General features: G+C 40.8%; 1 protein-coding gene across 1 annotated transcript in view; it reads left to right on the top strand.

The window, feature by feature from the left end:
* Positions 1 to 20,392, top strand: part of nt5dc1 (5'-nucleotidase domain containing 1) — an 87,822-nt gene that overhangs the window by 47,455 nt on the left and 19,975 nt on the right. The window contains exons 7-8 of the mRNA XM_080453141.1: positions 6,567 to 6,741; positions 14,942 to 15,039. Of these exons, the coding sequence (XP_080309267.1) occupies positions 6,567 to 6,741; positions 14,942 to 15,039 (273 nt within the window). The remainder of the gene's footprint in view (positions 1 to 6,566; positions 6,742 to 14,941; positions 15,040 to 20,392) is intronic.

Genomic DNA, 20,392 nt, shown 5'->3' with positions numbered 1-20,392 from the left:
GGGACTCAATAGCCTATTAATAAGTTCATACTGTAACTTGATGCACGTCAGTGACACTTTGTATCTGCCAGAGCTTTTAGTTTGTAAAAGAAGCAGGTAAAGTGAGCAGAATGCAAACCGCAGCCGCAGTCTGATGCCGCAATAATGATTTCACCACTAGAGGGCAGCGCTCTGTTGATATGTCTGACATAGACAATGCAGTTGATTTGGAATTTGTTTAGGTGTGCTCAGAGATGACAACAAGAACAATGAAGTAACGAGGCAACGATTGCCATCAGACAATACTGTGTAGTTCCAAATATTGAGGACTCATAATTTATGGGATTATGAGTAATAATGGGTGTGGATGAAGCATGTGTGATACATGAGTGTCCTATAGGAAGCTCTCTCTTTCAGTGGGTCTGATAGATAGTTCAGGCATACATGCATGCATATATACTGTACACACACACACACACACACACACACACACACACACACACACACACACACACACACGCACACACTTATTTCCCAATATATTCTGGTGTCTCTATTTTGGGCATGTCTAAACAGTATGAGCTTGCAAATCAGCTATTGTTTTTTTTAAATGTTTTTTTTATGTGTGAAAAATAAACATACATATACATACAGTACATACAAGTGGTTAATATATATTATATATATGGTATTTAGCTAAATAAGTGTGCACAAAGTACTGGTAAAGTAAATTTAATTAAATAAATACATACATAAGACTTTTTGTACAGTTCACACGGTACAGTTGGACTTGTCTCACGGTACACCAGTATGCCTCAGCACACCACTGCAATAGTCTACTGACATTTTCAAGATCATAATTTTAGCATCATAGTTCAGCCCTGGTCTCTTCCAGCACTGCAAGCCAGAAATTGACTGCCGCTTTGGCATGTTGACCTGCCATTTTTATTAAATAGCAGATCTACAAGCTCACGTCTGCGTTGTGAGTTTGTCGGCTATTTTTTTTTAATGCAGCTTATGTGGTTAACTTGAATTGAAATGACCTGTGGTTAGAGCCAGGTTGAATGTCAGTCCTGGACGTTTACGGGGGGAAAAGGTACTTCTTTTTTTTCACCTTTTTCAACTGCTTGAATATTGCAAAAAAAGATTGCCATCTTTTATTAAATCCAATAATTGTTACTTCAGCATTCTTCAGTAGTCGTTGATTTGGATTAAATCAGAATCCCACTTTTCAACCTGTGTTTATTTGTCCTTGGTGTTTGTCGCCACTTGCTGGTAAGAATGCAGTAGTGTCCTGTCTGAGGAAGCCTTTTCCTACCACAGCTTTGTTTCCTACCTCCTATAACTTACTCACTGTGACCACAGGAGGGCAGCATGCTCAAATATTTCAAATTCTCATTCTCAGACTACAGCATATGACTGCCTGCCTGTGAGGAACAGTACAATAGCTTTCCAGGCTTTTTTGCTGCCAGGTGTACGCATAAAATCATTCAAAAATACATATAAACACATTCATAAAGACAGATGATACATTGAGAGAACGTTGATCTAACATCTGCCATTTTGAAATCCACCCGGCATCTACTGAGCATAAATATCTTGATTTTAATCTGAAATCTGGAACCATCTCAAAATATCTAAAAATATTTTGTTCCAGTTACCCTCAGAAGAAAAGATTTGAGTTACAAATGTTCGTTTAGAAAAATATATATTCATAGATTTGCACAAATTTTCAAAAATAGCAGATCTACAAGCTCATAGCGCGGCACTCTGCTTATTTCTCTCTTTCTATCGCCTCACCAAAAAGTACAAAAATGTAGCAGATCTACAATGGATAGGGCTAAAGTGTATGTTTTATAATGTAGTAATTTATATCCGCAAAGTAACTAGTAACTAAAGTTTTCAAATAATTAATGGAGTAAAAGTACAATATTTGCCTCTGAGATGTAGTGGAGTAGAAGTAAAAGTATAGACAATTGGAAATACTCCAGTAAAGTAAAAAGTACCTCAAAATTGTACTTAAGTACAGTACTTGAGTAAATGTACTTAGTTACTTTACACCACTGCCACGAAGTTATAAATCAGGCTGAATCCCACAACCTCAGTGCCAGGGTAAACACCTAGCCTGATGAATACACGCCACTCATATCTGCTCCCTGCCCTGTTTTCCTAATCCCTCTTTTCTCCTACTCGCCAAAGAAGCAACGCCGCTTCTCATATCGTCGCTGTCGGTATGGAAACCTGTCCAAAGAACATACTTTTTCAGGAATTGGAACGAAAATGTTCAGAAATAGTCAAAAATAGCAGATCTACAAGCTCACAACGCGTCGGTTGTGAGCTTGTAGATTGGCTATTTTCCCCTACCACTCTTGACTCTTGTATGATGAAGTAGGGCATTAATTTACAAAAGAAAAGTTGAAAAACTGTATGGAGAATCTTGGAGATACAAGGTTTCCGCCCGACAGCTACGATATATTGAGCACATTCTTTGGCACAAGTGCAAATAACTGTTCACAGGTAGAGCCCAGGTATAATGTTATGATAAGGTTGCAAAATGTCGCCATGTTTAATATTCAGTCCTGTGCGTCTCATCATCAGAAGTGCTGAGAAGCCAATGATTTCTGTAATCACTCATAGTGGAAGAGAATGTACTGTATTATGGGGGAATTTAAATGAGGAGCGCTTTGCCAAAAAAATATCAAATCAAGAGTAAATAAAGTGGTAGCACCTTGCCTTGCATGCAAATTTGTTGATCACACATTGACGCCTTTCAGCTAGACGAGCCTTCATCAGATTAATTTAGTAATTCACTGGGAGTATTGAAATTGGTTATTATTACTTGTAATTACAGCCTTTCATCATTTGTTGCACAATTTCCCCATAAGAATCACAAAATAGCAGCTGGATTGTAATTCTAAACTGGCTTTGTGTATTTGGTTTACTAGGCCGACGCCCGCTGGGAATGCATGCCCCCTCCGGTTATGCAATACCTGTTGTCATAGTGATGACATCAGGGATATAAAAAAAACATGGGCATAAAAGGGACATAGACAGACAGACAGATACAGAGATCTATCTACAGCAGTGGTTCTCAAACTTTTTCATGGACCCCTAAATTGATATTATTTGGCCGTGTACCTCCCCATCTGAAATGATTTTGTGCCAGGGACCCCCAGAAGAGAAGATTTATTAAAACAAATTCAAAATTATTTCGTTTTCGATATTTAGATATAGATTCACAAAGCTTAGCTGGGAACACATCAGCTCAAAGAGGCATGTTCTGTGATGGACTGGGGCAGTGGCGTACCCACTGTAGAGGCAGGACAGGCAGTCGCCTAAGATCTCGCCTCCCCTAGAAAACCCGAATAACCCGAAAAGGTTCCGCATCCAACAAGCTTTGAACTGAGCAGATTGGACCTTCCATTCCAGAGATAATGGCCAAAACATCTTGAAAACGGCCACTTTCACCGGTTTTCGATCGCCGATTTTGGGGGGGGGGGGACAAAAAAAAATTGCGCCTGCCCTAAATTCCTGGGGACGCTACTGGACTGGGGGTTTAGTTGTGTAACAAAGATCTGACGGGCATCATATTTAGCTCCATACAGTCTGGGCCGCTTGCTGCAGCGCTCTGTGAGGCTCGGTCTCACAGGATGTAGAAAAACCCCGCTTGAAGGGGGCCTTTGAAGAGCAGGCAACCCATCTCCAGTGCTTCGGAAGTGGGGAACATGACCCCAAGGTGCCCTTTACCCCCTTTACCATACCTATACAGACGGAGAGCTGGGAACTCAGCAGGGGGTTGAAGAAAAACACAGGAAATAATACTTATGGGGTACACATACTTGACCCCCGGGTCCCAGATTTCCCACCCAAATGATGTATTTTTAGATAGTCGGTTTAAAAAACTATAGTAGCTACTAGCTTGTATGTTCCCTTGTGTAGAAGAGTAGCTTAAAGGGATAGTTCACCCCCAAAATCTATCGATTAGTCACCCCATGGAGACTGGAATTCATTTTTTTCTCGCATTCCTAAGCCAATAATTTGATGACCGGCAGCGGTCCCGATAGGAGACACAAAGAGTCTCCTGTATGTCTCCTACCGGAACCGCTGCCTACCGGTCCACTGGTCATCAAAATATTGGCTTATGAATGCAAAAAGTCTCCATGGGGTGACTAATCGATAGAAAAAAAATATTTATTTTGAGTGAACTATCCCTTTAAACCTAAAGCCTAAAAGTATAATAGAGACCAAGGATGCATTCCCTCTGTCTTTAATGGTAGATGTTTGATTTCTCTCCCAGGGAGAACCAGGTTCGAATCTTGGGTGTTACATTGGTGTCGTGACCCGGATCAGGTTTTCCCGTAGCAGAGTACAGTAGCTCAGCTTGAAGCCCAAAAAAGCCTAACATCAACTCTGGCCAAGCTTGTGGGATTCCCTCTTGACTGAGCGGTAGATGCTTGGTTTCCATGCGGGAGATTCGGGTTTGAATCTCGGGTGTTTATATACTTGCATGTTATGATGTTAGCCATGTTAATGTTAATATTTACATATTTGTCTGTGTCTGTGATCAACAAACTGACGGTATCACTTGAGCATCAGCTGTATGTGTACGTGTGTTATATCCGCCTATGGGCAGTACAGATGAGACGAGAGTATAGTGGTGCTTCCCCATTACATTAAGACAATGCTCTAAATACATTATATTATCTATCTAAATATATATATATATAACGTTTTTCAGAAGAGTTTACGTGAGGCTCGGTCTCACAGGGTGGATGCTGCTGGAATATGATTCTAGGTTTTTCTTGTGTTGTGGTGAACACTGAACATTGTGTTTTCTGAGAGATGCAAGGCTCATTGTTTATGGTATTTTGTGTAATGAAATGATTTGATATTGTACTCAGAGGCCAAGCCTTTCCGACCACACAGTGAACCAGAGTTGACACGTCTTTCCAGAGTTGGCCTACCTCCCCTTAAGCCTGAGTTAGAAGTTGCGTACCGGTGTCACTGCCTGGCACCAAAAAATAGCAGACCCACAAGCTCACAACGTGTCGCAGCTCGACGCGTTGTGAGCTTGTGGATCTGCTATTTTTTGGTGCGTGACACCGCCACGCAAATAAGTGTAACTCCGGCTTGAGCATGCCGAGCTCTGCAGTGAGCTCTGGTTCTGCTGTGATGAAAGGCACTTGGCTGCAGCTGTCTGGTGGTGTGGAGCTCTGTCTCATACATCCTACATGCCAGCACGAGACACAGTCCATCCATCCACACTTACAGTAGGCCTGTCCACCATATGACTCCCTTAACATGCAAAGCATGCTCATGGTAAATATCCTTGGACCGATCGATCACGCTTGGCACACTCCATCTTAACATCTTGTTTCTGATGGGGGGGAAATGGAGAGCATGTGTCCTTTGATCTCTCTCTACAAACCCTTTGTTTGTGATTCATTCTTTTTGGTGCACTAGGGAGGCCTGTTTTGGGTTCTGATCTGAAAACTAATCTCATCCTGTCGTTTTGTTTCTGAAGAATCATTGTGAGTTCACTAAGGCTTGCAGAATGGCATCCTCTTTTGGAACACTATTGCTTGACCCCTATTTGTCTGCCTTAAAGTCTTGTCTCTTCCAAATATATGTGACATGGCTATTGATTCAAGGAGTTACAATAATATAAGACAATATAGAATAATATGATTATGTATATAATACAATTATATTATATAATAACATTCTGAGGCTGTAAAAGGTTTATTTTCTGTAGGTTTAGTCATGGTTTATAAAGGTTGCAAACGGGTTATATTCCACGCACAATTCAACTTCAACTTTTTCAGTGTCAGCTTTCTTGTCACATCACATCACAGTCACAATTTTATTATAGTGCCAAATCACAACAAGTTGCCTCAAGACACTTTACATATATAAAGCAGACACATTACATAATAGAGCATCATGGAGAATGATGGTGACTTTATTATAATCGATTGGTTTGATTAACTGTTGCACTCCTAAAACACCCAAGGGATATTTCACCACCAAAAAATGTTTTTTTCTATTGATTAGTAACCCCATGGAGACTTGAATTCATGGATATTATATATTTTTTTGTCGCATTCCTAAGCAAATTATTTGATGACCAGCTGGTTCGGGTAGGAAACACTGCCGGAACTGCTGCCGGCCATCAAATTATTGGCTTAGGAATGCGACAAGAACAAACAAATATCCATGAGTTCAAGTCATCATGGGGTGACTAATCGATAGAAGAAAGTAAGCATCTGTGTCATTTTAGATTTTAGCTATAAATATTGTCACAATTTTTCCAAAATCTTGAAGGTTTGTGCAAATCTTTGAATATATATATATTTTTTTTTAAAGCAAAAAAATGTTTTACTCAAATCTTTGCTTCTGAAGGTCCCTGGAACAAAATAGTTTTGAGATGGGGGTCCGCGGCCAAATACATATCCTTTTAGGGGTCCTTGACATGAAAAGGCTTGAGAACCACTGATATAGCAACATGAGTTTTTCCGGGGGGAAAAGGGTTAAGAATTAAGCATTAATGGATGTTGCACTTCTTTCCTGCGTCTCCCCATTCACAGACGACACGGGGACCTACTTCCCCAGCGTGAAGAGGGACCCCGGCAGGTACCTGCAGCCCTGCTCCGACTCGGTGAAGGCCTGGCTCCGCAGCATGAAGAGCGCTGGGAAGGTCCTCCTGCTCATCACCACTTCTCACAGCGACTACTGCAGGCTGATCTGTGACCACATCCTGGGGTGAGTCTGACCAGAGAGGAGAGCCGCAAAAGACACTAACTGAACCCATAACCCTCACTCACATGATGTATAGTACAGTACACCCTGGGAATGAGTGAACCCAGAACCCACTCAAATGATGTTAACACACCCTGGGACACAACGGATCCCATAACCCACTCAAATGATGATGTTCCGCTCTGGGAAAGAGTGAACCAATAACCAGTGGTGTAAAGTAACTGAGTACATTTACTCAAGTACTGTACTTAAGTACAATTTTGAGGTATTTTTTACTTTACTGCAGTATTTCCAATTTTCTGTACTTTTACTTTTACTCCACTACATCTCAGAGGCAAATATTGTACTTTTACTCCACTACAATTATTTTAAAACCTTAGTTAATTTGTAGATTTTGATTATTATTGCAAAACATACATTAACCGCTACATACATTTCGACCATTTGAAAATAGCCGATCTACATGCTCACAATGCGTCGCGATGCGACGCATTGTGAGCATGTAGATCTGATATTTTCAAAAGATTTTTATACATTTGAAAACTTGTGAAATGGGACATTCTGCATTATGAGTACTTTCTACTTTTGGTACTTTAATTACATTTTGAAGCCAATACTTTTGTACTTTTACTCAAGTCAATTTTGAATTCCGGACTTCTACTTGTAACAGAGTATTTCTACATTGCGGTATTAGTACTTTTACTTAAGTAAAAAATGTGAGTACTTTTTCCACCACTTCCCATAACCGACTCAAATGTTGTGCACCCTGGGAAAGAGTGTCAGCCACAAGGCTTAAATGTGACAAAGTTACACATTATAAATCACGCATCCAGAGAGACGTACAAGTGCAACTTCTCACTCGCTCCCTGTTGTTTTCTCCCTCTTTTTGGCTATGGCTGTGAATTACTTTACTTTACTTTTAACACATTCCATGCCAGAGTTTAATCTCATAATGTACTCACCAGTGCCAGCGTTTTATTGTTGTTTTTTAGTTTTTTTCATGTCGCCACAGACCTCGCTAAATAAGTTAAAAGTGCGCGTTCATTTGGTTCTAAACACACAGCGGATCCGTGAGAAACGGTCAGCGAAAACAGTTTCCAAATCCGTGCCGCCATCTTGAAGCTACAGCCGATCCACGGTAAACAGTGATCAGCGAGGAGAAAAACAACAACCAGAGAAAATCGAGTTTTAAACAGGATCCCAGACAGGAAGCGGATACGATCGAAAAAAACGGAACCCGAATAATTCCGTTTCCGACCGGAAACCGGAAACGGAAATGGATCAAAAAAATTCGGAAAGTGCACCTGGGGCACTTAACATGGGAATCGGCGGTTCGCGTAGATCTACGCGACTGGCACGCTGCGGCTTTAAATAGGTTCGCGTAGATCTACGCGACTGGCATGCAATGTGTTAATATTCAATGCCTTTTAAAGGGATAGTTCACCCCCAAAATGAGATTAGTGGAGACTTGAATTAATGGAGTTTTTTTTTGTTTTTGTCGCATTCCTAAGCCAATAATTTGATGACCGGCAGCAGTTCCGCCAGGAGGCACAAAGAGTCTCTTTTGTGTCTCCTACCGGAACCGCTGCCTACCGGTCTGCTGGTCATCAAATTATTGGCTTAGGAATGCGACAAAAACTAAAAAAATCCATGAATTCAAGTCTCCATAGGGTGACTAATCGATAGAAAAAAAGATAGTTTTTGGGTGAACTATCTCTTTAAGTTGACACAATTGCTCAGAGTGACAACAGCTGCCGATGGACAGTGCGCTTCCATCTCAGGTTCACCCACATCACAATGAACTGCTAGACTTTTTATAAAAATCTAGATAATATAATATGGAAACACCATTTAGTATATAAATGATTCTATAATTGTCTATTTAAATCATTTGGTTTATAAATCAATAGGGAATGCTGGGAGTGAGGGGGATGAGGCGATCCGATTCGGTGGGGAAAGAGGGCCGTGATGTACTTCCTGAAATGAAGCTTTTTTATATATTTTTTAACGATAGAAGATATAAAGCAACTGCTGCCGCTTTGACTGAAGCAGGAAGCTCTGGCTTGATATTTAACTTTGCTTACCATAAAAGACACACACACAGGATTTATTATAATGTAGCGGTCTGGAAAATTTCACTTTAGGACAGCGGTACCACAGACAGACGGTCTTTAGTACAGTCCAGGCCCTGCACCCCCTTCCCCACCTCCCCCTCCCTCCCCCCCCCCTCCCCTTCGACTCCCAACATTCCTCGGAGCTCTCGCATGCCATCAGTCATTCCTTTCGGTCAAACCCCCTACCAGTTCACTCTTCTTCTTGCCTTAGAGTTCTTTCGCAGCATCGTAGCACACACACGCTACACACACCTCTCGCACGTCTCGTCAGCTCAGCTCGCCCCCTCAAAACAACAGGCCCGGCCTGTCAACGCCATGCCAACGGGTACCTGTTATTTCCTATACCTTTGGCCCAGCTTAAATAGCAAACTCCTTATGTAGGTTAAAGAGTGCAGAAGGTATTATGAGAGAGGGGCTGTCTGCAGCTTTCTTATTGGCCTGCGGTGACTTTGAGTTGACCTGGAGGAGAGAGGGGTGGTCTGCGTTAAACTGCCCCTCCCCGACTCTTACGTCACTGTCAGTCCAAAACCGTTATTTTTCAGGAAATGGCAAAAAGAAAAGATGTTCCAGTGGATCCAGTTTAGTTATTATTTAATCACAAATGGTTAGTATTTACAAAACCCACAGACAGACTTGACCACTTAAACAATAATAATAATAATAATAATAATAATTACAGACAGGCAAATTTAGCTACTTTTGCTCGTCACTTTTGTAAATAAATTCATTTAAAAAAAGTTTCAATATGTAGATGCAAGGTCCCTGGCCAACAGCAACGTTATGCAGTGTACACTCTGTGGTTAGGGCGTATTATTCCTGTCTAAACCCTGTTACACACTCGATGGAGCAGCGATATGGACCACATGCACTGTTGGAAGCCGCTGATGTTGCTGCTGTTACACTGGTGAAGCGTGATTATCGCGGTGCTGTTAGTCATCACACACATAAGTGTGTGCATGTTTCGCAAATATTATAGTTATGTTATGCTATCTCCTTCCTGTACTCAAGTCTTCCACATGATTCTTTTTGTTGATGCACAACTGTGGCTTGGATGATAATTTAATGATTTGGTCAAATAAGGAAATACCTAGTTGTTGAATCCCTTTTTAATAGCCTTGATGGGTCCCCATGGCACAAAACATTTTGAGATGGGGGTCCGCGGCCAAATAATTTACATATCATTTTGGGGGGTCCTTGGCACGAAAAAAGTTTGAGAACTACTGATTTTAGAAGGCATTTGTAGAATCGGCCTCAGGGTCTCAATGGGTTAAGTTGGTTAACATTACGTATAGCACTGCTTCTGCAGGCAGACCTCATCATGCTCCACATGGTGATGTGTTCTCTCTCTGCCGCAGCGTGGCAGGAAGGCAACGGGGCCCAGCGGTGGGTCTTTGGCTGCCAGAGCACAGTCTCCTGGGATGTCTGTGGCCCAGACCCCCCCCCCCCCCACACACACACACACACACACACCCCCACACCCCCCACCCTTAGCCATTTCCTGTCAAACAGCGCGCCACCTGGTCATACTGTTGTTTGCCTCCCTCTCCCCCTGTGTTCCCTCCAGTGGTGTAAAGTAACTAAGTACATTTACTCAAGTACTGTACTTAAGTAAAACATTTTGGGTACTTTTACTTCACTGGAGTATTTCCAATTGTCTACACTTTTACTTCTACTCCACTACATCTCAGAGGAAAATATTGTACTTTTACTCCACTACAAATATATGAAAACTTTAGTTACTTACTTTGCAGATATAAATTATTACATTATAAAACATACATTAACCACTTCAGCCCTATCTTATGCATAGGCTATTTGAAAATAGCCGATCTAGCGACGCGTTGTGAGCTTGTAGATCTGCTATTTTCAAACATTTTGGTACTTTTACTTTTGGTACTTTAAGTACGTTTTGATACCAATACGTTTGTACTTTTACTCAAGTCTACATTGCAGTATTGATACTTTTACTTTTAGTCCTTTTTCCGCCATTGGTTCCCTCCCTGCTGTTTCCCTTGGCCGCCCCCTCCCCAGCGACCTTTCACCCCGCCAGCATGTATCACCTCCCAAGGACGCGCCACGTCACGTCAGAGAGTAGCCCAGCTGCCTCGGCGTATATACGGCTGTGTGTTTACAAGGTCAGGCAATGGAGATTTATGTTGTGATAGCCACCGGAGGAAATTGAGGGCAGGCTGAATCTTGCCGGGCTTGTGGCTTTGGGCACACACAAGGGCGCTTTGTTCTTAGAAAGGGGGGATCAGCTTGCTTTATGAGGCGCTCCTGCATGATGGGCTATTGTTTTTATTTTCTCTTCTTAAAAGTCTGTCCCCATAGCCAAGCTTGGAGACTGAGGCCTCGTCACCCACAGCCCTCAGGCCAAACACTCAGGATTCAGTATTAGTACCAAATAAGACAAAAATGGCATTCAATCTGAAAGAATTCCCAATAGCTGCGCAAAATGTTACTTGTACAAAAGTACATAGACAAGTGAAATGTATGTAAATTTCGGCTTCTGTGCAAATTGTATCCAACGATTATTCTGCACATTCCCCATTGCTGCTAAAGATACCATACCTGCCTTAACCCATTTAAAACTGTAACCCCATTACCTAACTATACCTTTCAAGCCGAGAACCCTTTTGTTGCTATATGTACAGTATATAGCAATCATATCATTTTTCAGAAAACTTCTGGTCAGGATTTAGATGGCGTTTTTAGAATCTGCCTCAGGTCTAAATGATAAAAAAGAGGTTTTATCATACCTGCTGTTCTACCTGTACTTTTCACTTAATTCTTATTCTTATCTACAATCTTCTTATTTTACTGCTTTAAAAAAACACAACTTCAAACTACTTTTACTTCATTCTTCAAACTATTATTATTTTTATTACTATTATTATTATTATTATTGTTGTTGTTGTATTTTATTAACACAGTCTTTGTGGAACATGTACCACCAACATTTCACTCCATGTGCCTGTATGAGTGAGTGACAAATAAAACCCCTCTTGATCTATTGATCTTGATCTCGACTACATGCCTCAGCACCTCACCCTTGAATGTTGTCATGAAAGAGTACTCTGCCATTTCCTGTATTATTATCACTATTATCAAGACGCCGTCGCTTTTAGTTTCATTTCAATCAAGCTCAATAGATGTACAGGGAATATTGAGTTTATTAGGATCCCCATTAGCTGCTGCATAACAGCAGCTATTGCTAATCTTCCTGTGGTCCACACATAACATTAAAAAAACATGACATTAACCACACAACGATTACAAGACATTGACATTAAAATTGCCAACTTCAATATTATTTCATTCAGTCAATATGTTCCCTACGACTGACCCTCCATTTCCTCAGTTCACCGGAAAAATAAATAATAATCAAACCAAAATAAATAAATAGTCCTAGTGAGCCCACAGTAATCTAAATGTACAGTACAGTACTATTTCTTTGTGCCACTGGTGCTTGGACATACGGATAGTTCACCCCATGTTTTTGTCGCATTCCTAAGCCAATAATTTGATGGCCAGCGGACCGGTAGGCAGCAGTTCTGGTAGGAGACACAAAGGAGACTGTAATAATACTACTACTACTAAATGTATATGCCCCAAGGACGTGTTATACCGAGACAAAGAAGAAAAAACAAACACACACATACACGTGCGCCCGTGCACATGTGTTGTGGGGACAATAGGGCCTCACATCCAGTGCATTGGGTAGCTCAACAACAACAAGAAAAAACAAAAACAAACATTGTTTTGTTTTTGTCCTGTATACTGTCCCTTCTGCCGTTCTCCCTTCTTGTGAGATCAGACAGCGGAGAGTGTGCTGAGCTGAGCAGGCTGGGGGCCAGTGACAGTCATCTGTCAGAAGTAACGTACCAAAGCCAGAGCTGTCTAACAAGCCTCCTCCAGCCAACACTCGCCATGCTCCTCCACGGCTCGCTGTCCTCAATGTCCAGATTTATTACGAGATGGAGCGTGTTTGCCTGACGTTTGATGCCATCCATTGAATGACCCTGGAAATGTTTTTGATTGAATGGGACGTGGTACAGAAGCATACCTTAACTCATTAATAAGACCTATTCTATTGGCCGATTCTACAAAAGTCTTCTAAATCCTAACAGTTTTTTGAAAAAAACCTATGTTGCTACATCAGTGGTTCTCAAACGTTTTCATGTCAATGACCCCAAAAAATATATGTATTTGGCCGCGGATCCCCATCTCAAAATGTGTTGTTCCAGGGACCCCCAGAAGCAAAGATTTGAGTTACAAATGTTCGCTTTGAAAATATATATATTCAAAGATTTGCACACATTTTCACGATTTTTCAAAAATAGCAGATCTACAAGCTTGTGCCGCGCTATGAGCTTGTAGATCTGCTATTTTTGAATAGCCAAAGAAATCAAAAAATTACACAAATGCTTTCCCGTTCTTAATGGGTTAAAACGGATGTAATGAGCTTAGAGCTTAGACTTTAACCCTAGTGCCCCCAATTCTGGGGGGGGGACATTTGAACAGAAATAGACGATCTACAAGATCACAACGCATTGCAACAGGATGTGTTGTGAGCTTGTACTGTAGGTTTGCTATTTCTGGAAGTGAAGTGATTTTATGTAGAAGGAAACTAGAGCAGACCAAGTACAGAGCCAACTCCAAGTCTAGAGGCTTTAAAGTGGTTAAAGCAAAGCCATCAGATAACATGACTCAGCATCCTTTTCTTCCCTCAAGCCAACGCGTTTGTTTTGTCTCGTTGAGTTGAAGATTTATGATTCCTCATACTTGACTTTGATAGCTTTTTTGGTCTCTACGTTTATAGCAGTTATCTACTTACATACACGGTAATTTATCCATTTGTAACTCTGTGGGTGTACAAATGGAACAAAATTGACTTGAGTTAAATGCTAAATTACTCTTTGGTAGAGCATTTGGGTGTGTTTGTATGTGTGTCTACCTTGCCATGTTGTAAACCAGATATTGGCGATATCTTCATTCTTCAATAGTTGCTCCATTGATTAAAATGTATTAATCCAAAATAGCCTTCCCATCCACTTGCGTTGCAAGGTATAACATTACAAAACCAGGCTACACAAGAAAACATTTTTATCTTTCTGTTGATTTTAGAGTTTGACTTTCAGTCTGGAGCCACGGATCTGGATTCAGATCTTCAAATAGTAAATTGACATACAGTTAACAAAAATGTTTTATCCATTGCCAGAATCCCCTTTGTGTTAAGAGAGTGACTTTGAGACCTGTTTCACCGTGCAATGTAATGTAAGTTTAAGAGGAGGCTGTTTTGGATGATCAATTTTTAACCAACAGAGCACCTATTGAAAATATGTATCTCACCAATATTTGGTTACATCATGACAAGATAACTACACAACCCCAGGGGTTTCTCTTTACATTAACGCTAACAGTTTGACAGTGTAGTCGAGTGGTGTCATAAAATAAAGAAAAGAAAAAGATATGGGAGAGGAACATGATTCACCCCCCCACGTGGCGACGAGGGGAGACGACTGGTCCAGGTGGGCACCACAAGCGCAGACGTGGTGCAGCGTCAGACATCTGCATTCTCTTACTCACCTACCACAGTACACGGTTAACCCATTCAATCCAGGAACGCATCTGTGTCGTTTTAGATTTATTTGGCTATTCAAAAATAGCAGATATAGATCTGCTATTTTTGAAAAATCGTGAAAACCTTTGCAAATCTTTGAATATATCTTTTTAAAGCGAACATTTGTAACTGTCAAATGTCTCAACAAATGTCTTAATCTTTTCTGAAAAACTATTGTTGCTATATCAGTGATGTTTTTGGCTGCCGATCCCCATCAAAATATGTTGTTCCAGGGACCCCGCAGAAGCAAAGATTTTAGTTAAAAGTGATTTGCTCAAATCTTCACGAGTTTTTTTTCCAAAAATAGCAGATCTACAAGCTCATAATGCGGCACTATAAATTCCAACACGTTGTGAGCTTGTAGGTTGGCTATTGTCTCAATTTGTCGTATAACAAAGTATATAGGGCTTATTATAAGTGGTTAGCACTGAACTGAACTGTTTGCAATGTTTATTTCTCGTTACAGAACGGACTTTGAGGACCTCTTTGACATCATCATCACAAACGCCCTCAAGCCTGGCTTCTTCTCCCTGGTTCCTCAACAGAGACCCTTCAGAACCCTAGGTGAGTCCGTCTTAGACCCTTCAGAACCCTAGGTGAGTCTGTCTTAGACCCTTCAGAACCCTAGGTGAGTCCATCTTAGACCCTTCAGAACCCTAGGTGAGTCCATCTTAGACCCTTCAGAACCCTAGGTGAGTCCGTCTTAGACCCTACAGAACCCTAGGTGTGTCCGTCTTTACCTTTTAACTGAGCTGCCCGGAGCTGTGTGCTACCGTGTGCCAGTTTGGCATGGCATTTTATCAGCTACAGGTGTGAGGAATTAAGCCAATATCCAAACCCAACGTGTTTTCAATTAAACACATGATGAGAGGTGCTATAAATTGCGTGGCATTAAATTTGCAAACATTAACCACATGAACCCTAGTGTCTCTATTCTGGGCATGTCATACAATAGGCGTGCGTTCAGCAAAAATAGGCCAACATTCAGCGTAGAATAGAAGTAAATAGCAGATCTACAAGCTCTCAACACATCACAACATGATGCGTTGTGAGCTTGTAGATTGGCTATTTTAGGCAAAGAGGGGAAAATAGTGTGATTATTTGGGGCATGTCATTATATGTGAAAATGTAAAAGAAAGGAAAAAAAATAAGATTTTTACATTATTATTATGAACACTTTTTGAAAGTATAAAATAGTGAGCTTGTACTGTAGATCAGCTATTTTCGACAAATGTTTGACTGTTATGATATGCCCAGATTTAAATTGACACTGAGGATTTTACAGTGTAGATCGCGGTCCCAGAGATTCAAAAGAAAAAAGGTATCAAATATGGGGGTCCGTGGCCTTATGGATATCAAACTGGGGGTCCTTGAATCAAATCAAAAGGTTGAGAATCACTGGTATATTGGATCACAGTGCTGAAGGTGTGCTCTAGCAGGGGCAGCAGCACACTGGAATGCTCTCCGGTTCTCCTCATCTGGTCTTTGTTGCTGCCAGGAATAACACTGGTGGGATTCGTTAAGTGTGAAGACACAGTGATCCAGTCTGCAAAATATTTCTCTCTCTCTCTTGCTCCCCCTCCGTCTTGCCACGTTGGCCGAAATAAAATCAGAACTTACTCTTCTCTCTGGCGTGCGTAGAGTATTAGCCACTCCTTTTGTATTTGAGAGAGCATTACTTACTTTTTCCACTCCCAGAGTTGTTATTCTCCTCGATGCTTGCTGAGTAATGCGACGCTGTTAGCTCATTGAGCACGCCCGTTCTGACACTTGTATGTCAATGGTTCTCAACCAGTGATCCGGGGACCACCAGTGGTCCTTGAGGGGGTTCCAGGTGGTCCCCAGCTAAATGATGGAGAGTTGGTAATGGACCCTTATAGATCTGTAACTCTTAAGAGTTACAGATCCCCTTACGGGTCCATTTGGTTTCATTTTACTCTCTCAAGAGTTAGATTATTGTTAAACATCTGCATTACTTAATTTACAAGAAGTCAATTTGAGAATGTAGAAAATGTGTTATTTTGATCAATGTTTGCCTGTTATCTCTCCTATGGTACCAACATCAATACAGCATGGAATTGTGGACAAAATCTTATCCAATGACAACAAAATATTCTAAGTCATGGGTCTGAGAGTCTAAAATCTCATCAAATGTGGTGATCCGTGGCTCAAATGCTGAATAAATAATGGACCCTTGATATGAAAAAGGTTGAAAACCACTGTTGTACGTGATCGGGGTGTGAGTGAAGAGTCCCTCTCATCAGCTTCCTGACTAGGAATCTCTTGATTCCTATAAGAGAGTGTTGATTTTATAAGGCTGCTGATGAAAACATTACCACGGGGATAGGTCTAGCTTGCAGTCGTACTTCAGAATACGTGCTTTGAGGATTATGTAAGCTTTAGGATCTAACAGAGTGTTACAGTATTATTGCTTGAACTGCCAGTTGATAGACAAACCCACAGGATTGTTTAAGTTTGTGCAGTGCTTGCCAAGCACTATATCGGTAGTATTATGTAGTCTTCTGTGCTTGTAACAAACCATAGGAAACAAGCCATAGGCTTTCTTGGGCTTAAAATCCTTTTAGCAGACCTTGTATTTAACTGTACTTTCCTGTGCTTTTCTTTGCAAACTGCTAATAAAGTATTTAATCAATCAATCAGTAGCCATCGGACTCCACATCCAAGATTGAACCCCATATGAGAGCTTAACCATTTAAATCCAAAGTGTATTATACTTTGTTGACCGCAGAGGTCTATACTCGGTCAACACATTTTTTCCTCTACACACCAAATCTCTTTGCTGAAAATAGCCTATCTAGTTTGTTGACCAGCGTCCCTATACTTGGTGAGCTCCTTTTTTTCTCTGCACCAAATCTCTTTGCCGAAAATGACTGCTCTACAAGCTCACAACGCGTCTCAGTGTGACGTGTTGTGAGCTTGTAGATCGGCTATTTTTGTTTCAAATATTTGTATTGTGAAGCACAGGATAAAGAAACACTTATGGGGTGCTTCCCTTTTCCCCCCCAAAACAAACAGGCATAGACACAAAATAAACAGGTACAAAAAAAAAAAGTCAAAATGTACATATGGATTGGATTTTTATAACCGTTCACAACCAAGGCTGCCTTTATCTTTCCAAAGTAGATCGGCTATTTTTGACGAATGCTTGACTGTTATGAGGATTGATGTGGTTGAGACCGGCACTGTCTGTTCTGTTCTTTTCGAGGTTACTGGCTCCAGCTTTGACTCTGGCACACTTGCACATGATTAAAGCATGTACACTACAGAACCTTGACAGATAACGGTTTGCTATTTTGAGACTCATATTCAACTTTTACTCACATATTATATTCATTGTTGATAGACTGTTGATATTCTGTGCATAAATTATATTCATCCATATACTCATTGGTGATAGATGTTTAGTCATTCATATTCACCTGTTGATGAACTGTACATGTGTATTTATTGATAGACTGTATATACAGTATGTTAACTCATTCTTTCATAGACCCAGTGCACATGTCTTTGGTTGGTTGGTTGGTTCTTATGACTCTTAACTCTTACCTGCACCTCTCTTGTGTTTCACTCTTACTACTGTTGCTGCTATGACACCTGAATGTCCCCCCGGGGATCAATAAAGGTTTATATTATCGTATTATCTTATCAGAGAAAAGGGATTTAGCTAATTAGTGGCTTATAGGTCTAAACAGCATAACACACTGCAGCCTTTTGTTAGTTGTTCCAATACATTTGTCATTTGTTCAGATGATGCCAGCGCTCTCTAAATATTGGCCTCATGCTTGCAGATCTAATTTGATTACAGCACTGCAGCTCTACAGATTTTAAAAGGTGTTTTCAACATCCTTTCAGAAGCTCGGTTCAAAATTATTCTGGTTCAAAGAGACCACATACTGTAATAATCACTTGCGGCAGTGGCTTGGGAGGTACAGTGGCCTAATGGAAACCTGAAAGGTTCCGGGTTCGATCCCTAGCTGGCTCCTCCTGAATTTGTGTCAAAGTGTCCTTGAGCAAGACACCGAACCCCTAACTGCTTCTAGAATGCCCCTAGGTGGCAACCCTCTGCTCCTAATATTTGGGATGGATCAAATGCAGAGAACTCGTCTCCCTACGGGGATTATGGCAAGTTACCAAAGAATTCCTCTATCTCGCAAGCTCCAGTTTCCTCATAGCTGTTGGCGTGTGTGTGTGTGTGTGTGTGTGTGTGTGTGTGTGTGTGTGTGTGTGTGTGTGTGTGTGTGTGTGTGTGTGTGTGTGTGTGTGTGTGTGTGTGTGTGTGTGTGTGTGTGTGTGTGTGTGTGTGTGTGTGTGTGTGCGCGCATACGTGTTCCAGCACTGTTCTTTCACTCTCTTCTGTCACAATATTTATAGCGTACTGTGATAACCCTAATTTTAACCTGTTGTGCACTAGACCCACTTAAATCATATTTTATACTTTGTCAATATGACGGTGTTGCGTGAAAATAGTATTTTGACATTTTTGGAAAACATTTTTGAATGCTCAAAATGAAAGTGGAGGATGCTTTCTTCTCTCTCCATTGCTGATCTTAAGTGCCAATCAGTCCTAAACACCACTCTTAACCTCTTCTGTCCAGAATGAGCAATTCCCCACTTCAAAGAGGGAGGGAGTTGCAGGCTTCCTAGATAATGGCCGAACACAAGATAGCGCCACATGTCATGCAGTAGCCAAACTCAACATGGTTCACTTTACAGTATGTGCTGCCGTAAAGATAAATTCTCAACACATTGAATGCGGGGGATGTCGATTTAGCTAGTCACTGGGGAGAAGGTACTGTACTTCTTGAGATGCTACAGTTAGTGCAAGCGAGCCATTGCTTGAGTTTTGCTCCTATTACACTATTCAATAGAATCTTGGATACAGGCCTTGCTTGTGCATAAGTAATGCAGACAAGAGGATCATTTCATCCTAGTCCCATACAGAACAGACACACGCATGCATGCACACACACACACACACACACACACACACACACACACACACACACACACACACACACACACACACACACACACACACACACACACACACACACACACACACACACACACACTTACACAAACATCTCTCCTTTGGTCATGAATGACTTGGCGAGTGGAACAGTGGAATAATAGTTTATTCTAGTATCTGGTTACTATCTATACTATACACCTCCAATGAGAAGGGTACATTATGTAAACATGACCAAATAGCTGAACAAAGCATTAGATAGATATTTATTTATTTGTCCTTGCGGAAATTCATTTTGTGCCAAGCAGCCATCAGGATACAAAAAAATCACAAACACATAACATAAATACAAAATACATTTTCTTACTGTTCTCACTAGAGCACTGGAATTTTAACCAATGCTAGACAGTTTTGGTTTTGCTGAACACATCTCTTGAGTCTAACCTCATCCATAATAGATATATGGATGGATATGGATATGTGTATATGTACTGTATTTGTACTAAATTAAAAGATGTTAACATATGTGTTCTAGCCGCCATGTTATATTTCACATTCTATCTTCTATTATGTTCTATTATTGTTTATGTGCGAACATTTTTGCTGTAAAGACCAAGTGCAAATGCGAGATTTCGACTCTCAGACCCATGACTTAGAATATTTTGTTGTCGTTTGATAAGATTTTGTACACAATTCCATGCTGTATTGATGTGGTACATAGGAGAGACAATAGGCAAATGTTGGTCAAAATAACAATTATTCTACATTCTCTAATTGTGTAAACTTCTTGTAAATTAAGTAATGCAGATGTTTAACAATAATTTAACTCTTGAGAGAGTAAAATGAAACCAAATGGACCCTCACGGGTCCATTTGGTTTCATTTTACACTCTCAAGAGTTAAAGATCTATAAGGGTCCATTACCAAC

Source organism: Gymnoscopelus braueri (assembly GCF_963280865.1).
Source record: "Gymnoscopelus braueri genome assembly, chromosome: 16".
Taxonomy (NCBI): Eukaryota; Metazoa; Chordata; class Actinopteri; order Myctophiformes; family Myctophidae; genus Gymnoscopelus; species Gymnoscopelus braueri.
The sequence above is the reverse complement of the archived record's forward strand: the minus strand, read 5'-3'. Positions and strand labels throughout refer to the sequence as shown.